Here is a 7,787-nt window from a genome sequence, read left to right as displayed (position 1 = left end):
TTGAAGATAAATTGTCTTATAAAATACACTGTGGAGTAGACTATAAGTCTTAATTTAAGAAAACCGATCTTCTTCTGGCTAGGCAAGTAAATGTTAACTAATTTTAAGCAAGATTTTACTAGAAACAAGAAAGAGCTATAAAGCCCAAATTTGTGCACGTTCAATAAGATAGTTGTGCTATTTTTAAGACTAATACACCACTAAAATTTCTAATTTTAAAAAATATTAAAAAAATATTGTTTTAGATTAGATTTAATTTTTCATACAATTTTGTGTGGGTGACACTGTCTGTTTTTGAAAGAAAAATTGCTGTCAACAAACACTTGGCTTAAAAGGATTTTAATTCGTATTTCGTACTGAAAAAAATGCAAAAGTTGTATCAACAACAAACTCATTCAACATTTGTATTCACATAATTTATGTAAATGCACAATCACTTATAACAGATTTCTTCCTGTCAAAATGGACAGCACTTTACAAGTATTAAAAAATTAACCTAAGGAATATTCTGCGTTCATTACAGGTTACCCTTAATGAACAGCATTTGTTGCATAATGGTGATTATCACAAAACATTAACTTTAACTTTTTCTGGAAAAATAATATTATACGCCACACCACACAGTGAAACACGAAATTAGAATGTGCACGTTAAAATAAAATAAAATAATCATCATCATTGATCCTGCCACCTTAAAGCTCTCTTAATAAATTAAGTTAAATAACTAATAATTATAAAATGGTTTTATTATTACAATAATATAAATATATATATCATTTCCTGTCTAGCAGTTTAAAGGCTACCTGCTCTTTCTAGGAAACTTCTACATAGCTCACTTATTTTACCTTTTGTTTTTTTCAACACAATCTTTTTGGATTAAAATGCTTTTTTTTTTAAAATGCATTTATTATCCAAAATAATCTCATTTATTAAGACCTAATCAAAAAACCTTGTTTTGCTTTTTACATTGGAAATTTTTATATCTATAATTGTACATATATGTACCTTTTTTAGCATATTCAAACAAGAAGTATTAGCCTAAAGATTGATGTTTAACTCCTAGAATTTATGCTTATTGCTTTGTATTTAATAGACCTGTTCGTTTTTATGTTTATATTAACCTCTCATTTCCTCTTATTTCTCTCATGCATTTGTTATATTTTTTATTCATAATTCTCTCCTATTGTTTAAAAAGGAACTATAGTTTATAGAGACTGTATTCTGTTTTATTTGTAAATGTTTTGTTGTTATAAATAAAAATAACCAAAAAAAATATGATGACGCCATGTGATCGGTCATCATGACTGCAGCAACTTTTTGAGTCCCGAAGTGTCCAGCTGTCCGTCTTGACGGCTCCGTTATCAACTCCGCCCCCGCCTGCGCTCGGCTAATCTCGTTGATCACCGGCTGCAGCTGAGCTTCATGTCGAACGCACCTAGACCGTGACGCATTTACGTTAAGACGCATGCGCACTTACAGCGCGCCAAAGGGAAGTTAGGAGATACAGGTACTTCCTTGCGCCAGTTTCTCACCATGGATGGGCTCGACGACGTTGCGATTTCCACTCTAAAAGGTTAGTATTTTTTTTAAATCACTTATTTGTTTCTTATGATAAATTTGAGTTTGATTTTAATGTAATATGCAATGCTTTCTACCGAGAAAAAACAAAACAAAAGCACGTCTTTGTAATCGAATGAAATTAAGGATCGATCCTTAAGTTACAACATGCACTCAGAATAATTTTATTTAAATGTAGATACACTTGTATTTATTATTGTATAGTGACATAAATTGTTGTTCTGCTGTTGTACAATACTGGGTGCTATCAGGCTGCTATTAAATGAATCACAACTCCTTTTTTCACAATACCTAATGCTAACAAAAATAACTTAGTCAAGTGTTAAAGGATCTTTTATCATTATTGCCTGTTTGTTTTACTACATTCAGACATTTCATATTTGAAAGAGTAGGCCCAAACACAAAGAGCCTCGGCTGGGTCAGATGTCATTTCTGTGTGGAGTTTGCATGTTCTCCCCGTGTTTGTGTGGGTCTCCTCCGGGTGCTACGGTTCCCCCACAGTCCAAATACATGTGCTTTAGGTAAATTGGGTAGGCTAAATTGTCCGTAGTGAATGAGTGTATGGATGTTTCCCAGTGATGGGTTGCAGTTGGAAGGGTATCCGCTGTGGAAAACATATGTTGGATAAGTTGGCGGTTCATTACGCTGTGGCGACCCCAGATTAATAAAGGGACTAAGCCGAAAAGAAAATGAATGAATATTAATTTCAAAATTTACTAATGCATTACTAAAATCAAAAACACAAAATATACATAAGCTATGTTGTCTAATGTACTGTATTTGCATGTGTTCTAAGCTGCTAACATTGGGGAAGACATTTTGCCATCTCTCTCGCGAGAGGATATCCGAGATCTCTTTCCTGGTCCTGAGCACTTCCTGCGGCGCAAAGGTATTTGGCGTTTGACTCATAAGGAAGAACAGGTAATTAATTTCAAACACTTGTATATTGGATATTTTTAATCTATTAGTGGGCATAATTTCAGTACAGATTCATGTGATTTCATTTGTGTTTTATTGTGTTTTAGGAGCACATCATTCCTGTTGAAGGTTCATCAGCAGATGATAAACATACTGAAAGTTCAAAACAAGATGACCCCAGTACATCAAAGTTTTTAAAGTTACCCAGCCCAGAATATGTTCTCTTCACTGACAGTGAACTACAACAGATGAGACGCACATACTTTGAGCAGCAGCGTCTTGGAAAAGAGGGTGACATCACCTTATCAAAGGAGCTATTCTGCCGGCTCATCCGAAATACCATGACAAACATGGTATCAATAGCAAGAGCATCTTCAGATGACTACAAATATCCCACTAAACATGAAGTTATTGCCATGGCAAAACGGTTAGTGGAATACTACCCTATGATAAAAGATAAGTCAACTGGATCTAGGCACGAGTGGGTGAGTGACATCATTTACTTAATTATTGAAAAAAAAAACATTGTTTTGTTGCTAACATGCTTTTATTCTGTTGTACAGGACACTGTTGCTAAAAAGCTCCTGAAGCGACTTTCAAATATCCGAAGTCCCATGAAGGCCAAACAGCCTCCTTTCAAAAGAGCACGTCAGGACAAAGAACCTTCCGCTGCTGTGGCAAGTGACTATGATGCTGATTCCAGTGCTTCAACAGTCATTCTGTCATCGCCTTCAAGTTCAAGCACCCCACGGCAAGAAAATGACAGCATTGATGAAGCATGTAAGTACATTAAAATTTACTTTAAAATAAAGTAGTCAGTAGGGATGCTCATTTCGGTTAACTTTGCCAACCAGCTCGTTAATCGGATATAAATGGTTAACTGGTGAGATTAATATAAAATTATTATTATTATTATTATTTTTAAACTGAAGTGTCTATTTTGTGTCTGACACATTAAATATTGCTATTTAAAATACTGATTTATTTTAACATGCGAACATGTTAATAACAGATCATAACAACAGAACATCTTCACGCACCTGCCATCTTTCCAACAGGAAAAGGAAAGGAAAATGAATAAAATAAGTAGGCCTGCCCTAATTTTTCATTTAAATTATTAATTTATATTACAAAAAGAAAACACTGACTGAATCCTTTTAAAGAACCGGCATAGGCTGTTTTTTTCCAATCATGTTTTTTTTTTCTTCCGTCAAATAAAAATAGCAGACTTCCTCAAATCGCTCGCTCCACGGAAAATATGCATTTATTTAATGCCCTGCTGTTATTATAATCATAAAACATTTTTAATAGAAATCATTATTGTTAAGATTATATACTGATATAATGTTCTCTCTCTCTCTCTCTCTCTACCGTAATAAAAATATGCTTAAATGAAAATAATGAAAAGACAATGACAACTCGCACATATGTTGACTTTTTGTGAACAGTATTGCTGTTTTTTTTCCCCTTTCTAAAAACACCTTTTATGTTGACAAGGAAAAAAGAAGTGCGCCGATTTCCTCTGCTTGTGCACAAAACCTCTTGCACACCCCTCAAATATAACTTACGATGGTCAAGCGCGGATCTTTTGGTGCGCTCTCAAATAAACACTGCTGAAGTGCGATTTAGTGCGTTTATGTAGAGAGTATGTCTACAACATTTATTGGATTTGCTAGGAATATTTCAGAATGTCTCCAATAAACTTAGAGCGGCATTAATGTGTCCTGAAGTAAAGTGAAACAGCTATAAACTCCAGCAAGATAAAGTCAGTGTATGCAGAACCACAGGCCATCTATAAATAAATGAAAATTATTGAAACTGTGTTCATCCTAACTGAAAGCTACGTCGTGTTTGCTGGCTTCACGCATCACGCACCTGTCAGTCAATCAGTCAGTCTGTCAGCACACAACCTTAAAGGGTTTAACAAATAGCGCACATCACCGATACAGAAAAGTTTGCGCTGTTATAATTCACTTGCCTTTTAATATGTTTTGGTGCGATTATAACCCGCTATTAAAAAATAACCCGCTATTAAAAACAACAACAACAACTAAATGATTTGAATAGGAAGCTGTAATGTAGCCGTGAAGGGATGCATTTTGGTGTCGAATGTAACGGGATCCATGCTCTTTAAAAGTTCTCTGTAGTTGTCTTGACAACACACACTGCTGCTCTGGGTTGAGCCGCGTGCAAAACACTTGCGGCTTTTAGTAAACCATTCAAAAGATGCCCCTCTTAACGCAAAAAACGCATTCGATTGGCCCCTTATGCAGCTAAACTAAAAATATATAAAATAGTATTTTTTAATTGTTTAACTGATACCATACACATGATACAAACGCATCCTTTCGGTTAACGGTTAATCGATTACTTTGAGCATCCCTAGTAGCCAGACATGTCACTTTCGTGGGACATGTTCTGGCCATGATTTTTATATTTTTATATATATATGTGTGTGTAATACATAACATCTTATTTGGTGATATATGCATGCCGAATTTGTTCTATTTGTAACGTAAAATACATTATTCAATTGTTGATTTCTGTGCATCTTGTTCAGTAATTATATTGTATGGCTAAATTGCAGCTGATGGTCCTGACAACAGCCTTGACAGCCAGAAAACCCAGGCAAGACATTACAGGACCCTACAAGAAATGTACAAAGCAAAGAAGCCAAATAAAGCTGCTGTAACCCATCTATTAGACCTGGAGTTCCAGTCCAGAAGAAGTTTCATTGACTCAAATGTATTGAAGGAGCAAGACAAACCCACAAATATTTTGCAAGCGTACCCCTGCTTCAAAGAATTGGACCATGTGGGTACACGAATGCTTACATTTTAGACAGATGTAAATATTAACACATATCCCATATCCTCTGCCTAACTGCAGACAGCCAAATAATTTTGTTTTTAATAATAAATAATTCTTTCAGGCAATGGATGAACTACGAAGAATCATTGAGCCAAACAACTTCAAATACATTTCTGAGGTGAAGGACAGGTGGGAGACCTTCTACTCCAAGGTTCAGTTTTATGGAGTGATGAAAAAAGTCATGAAGCCTCCAAGGACATTAAATGGAGGTAAAACTTTAATTTAATTTGAATCTGTATAGATCAAGGGTTCTCAACTCTGGTCCTTAAGGTCCAGTATAACTCCAATCCTAATTAAACAAACCTGAGCTAATCTGTGTTTCCAGTTTCTAACAAAAATCTACAGGCTGGTGACTTTAGAGCTAAAGGTTGGAGCTGACCTGTAATCTCAAGGGCCAAGTGTTGAGAACCCTTGTTATAGATCAGTTATTTTTTTAATTCAAGAAGTTTTCTGTTTTCAGTTGAAAACAGTGTTGTGTAAACAGTCCCTTAATTCAGGTCTCCAGGATCAGAAACCAGTGGTATAGATTATTCCCATACATCTACAGTAATATCTGATGTTAATATCTTTTTTTTTTTTTTAACTTATCTAGTTGAACATGCCATTGCTGTTTTTACTGCCCTACCGCTGCTCTTCCCATCTGGGTCTGCAGCACCGAAGAAACAGGTCCCAATCAGTGAGGCTCTTTTCCATGTTCTGACGGTGAGTTTTACTTTAAGTAGTGATAAGTTAATAACAGGTGACTACATTGTCAATAAAATACTAAGTTAAAACCATCCCAATTGCACTACGTAAAATTGGACATGCAATGTAACAACTAACTTAAAGGTATTGTAGAAAATTTTTTAATTATGTCTTCATTTACTTAATCACAACCTGCTGAACACAAAAGTAAGATATTTTGAAGAATGTTGATATGCCAACCCAGATCTGTTGGGTTGGCATTCACTTCCATTGAAGAAAAAAAATATGGAAGTGAATAGTGACCCAGATCTTATATTAATTTTTGCTGTGTTTGTAGTCTGAATTCTGTATTTTTGTTATTTGGTTTTCTAGCCCTCAGAGGACCCGGATACCTACATCCACAGGCGTGCATTTTCCAGTCCTGTCTTGCTGGTTGGTGAGGAGAACTGCATGGTGGTTGTAGGTACAACCCCAGTACTAACATTTGACAAAGACTTGCTCTATGAGGGGCCTCTCTACCTCCTGGCCTATTACTATGCATTTCATCTCACATATCCAAAGTGTCTTGCAACACTCCTGTCTGTGTTGCAAACACAAGTTCTGAGAGATGTCATCCACGAGCAGGATGAAACCCCCTCGTACAAAAAGGCCATTCATGAATGTAGAATGTTTGTTGACTAATTGCTGTTTCAAACTGCTGTGGCTGAGAGACAGCTGCATTTTTTTTCGGCCATTACATTTGCACTTGATTTGTGCTGTTAGGAGTTTTTTCCCATTTTCAGGAGATTAAATGTATCTAACATACAGTAATGCAGCACAGCAAAACCAAAAAAAGTAATTGCTGTGTGTAACTTTACAGGACTGCTGAGGGTATACAGTGTTGTTTTGTGCCAGAGTATATTTTTTTGTTGTTATTATTAACGTTGGACTGTTCATCCTGTTTTGCTGTACCTCAGTTGTTTAAGAGGAAAATGTTCATTTTTGAATCTGCCATGGATTCAAGGCATTGTTGACCCAAACTTCAATTACTTCTTAATCTTATGTTGTTTCAAACCTGTTTTTTTTTTCTTTTGGCTACAGAAGATATTATTTAGAATGTTGGGAACTGTTGATGGTAGCTATTGACTTTCATAGTATTTTTTTTTATTTATTTTGTATATTTTTCTTGCTATGAAAGCTGGCGACATTCTTCAAAGTGTCATCTTCTGCAAAAAAAAAAAAAAACTCATAAGGATTTGAAGAACATAAGGGTGAGCATGATAATTATTTGATTTTTGGGTTGCTATCATGTTACGAAATAAATTGATCCAGGCTGTTTGAAGCTTAAATGCTGTTTGAGTTTGTGTAGACTGAGGCAAAGCATTTTGCATAGAATACTTGCGGTTTCTGTGCCAGGTATTTTATTTCATTTTAAAGTGTAAGCTTGTCTTTGCTTATCCTGCCTTATGCTCCATTTGTTTAGAACTTTAAAGAATGTTCTTTAATAAATGTTCAGCAAAGCTGGAAGTTGTTTCTTCACTTAAAGTGGGGGAAGGTGTGGGAGGTATTTTCTTTTAAGAGTTTTTATCTCATTTAGGTTTTTGTGTGATTTAAAAAAAAAAATCTAAATAGGCTGGATTTAAGGTAAACTATTCTGCTTTCAATGCATTTTCCCCCTAAAATTATTATTGTCGTGCTTCAAAAAAGAGAAAACTGCTCAATTTTAAGCTTGTTTGTCTAGTTTTAAGAACTAACTG

General features: G+C 35.2%; 1 protein-coding gene across 1 annotated transcript; it reads left to right on the top strand.

Annotated features, from left to right (window-relative positions):
* Positions 1–1,522: 1,522 nt before the first annotated feature.
* On the top strand, positions 1,523–7,557 carry si:ch211-208g1.1. The gene is made up of 8 exons (XM_009303561.5): positions 1,523–1,573; positions 2,375–2,499; positions 2,604–2,981; positions 3,060–3,276; positions 5,084–5,310; positions 5,429–5,576; positions 5,960–6,069; positions 6,424–7,557. Exons 1-8 carry the CDS (start codon positions 1,534–1,536, stop codon positions 6,730–6,732), a joined length of 1,554 nt encoding a protein of 517 aa, XP_009301836.4. The 5' UTR covers positions 1,523–1,533; the 3' UTR covers positions 6,733–7,557.
* The last annotated feature ends 230 nt before the right edge of the window (positions 7,558–7,787 follow it).

Source organism: Danio rerio, chromosome 7 (genome assembly GCF_049306965.1).
Source record: "Danio rerio strain Tuebingen ecotype United States chromosome 7, GRCz12tu, whole genome shotgun sequence".
NCBI lineage: Eukaryota > Metazoa > Chordata > Actinopteri > Cypriniformes > Danionidae > Danio > Danio rerio.
The sequence above is the reverse complement of the archived record's forward strand: the minus strand, read 5'-3'. Positions and strand labels throughout refer to the sequence as shown.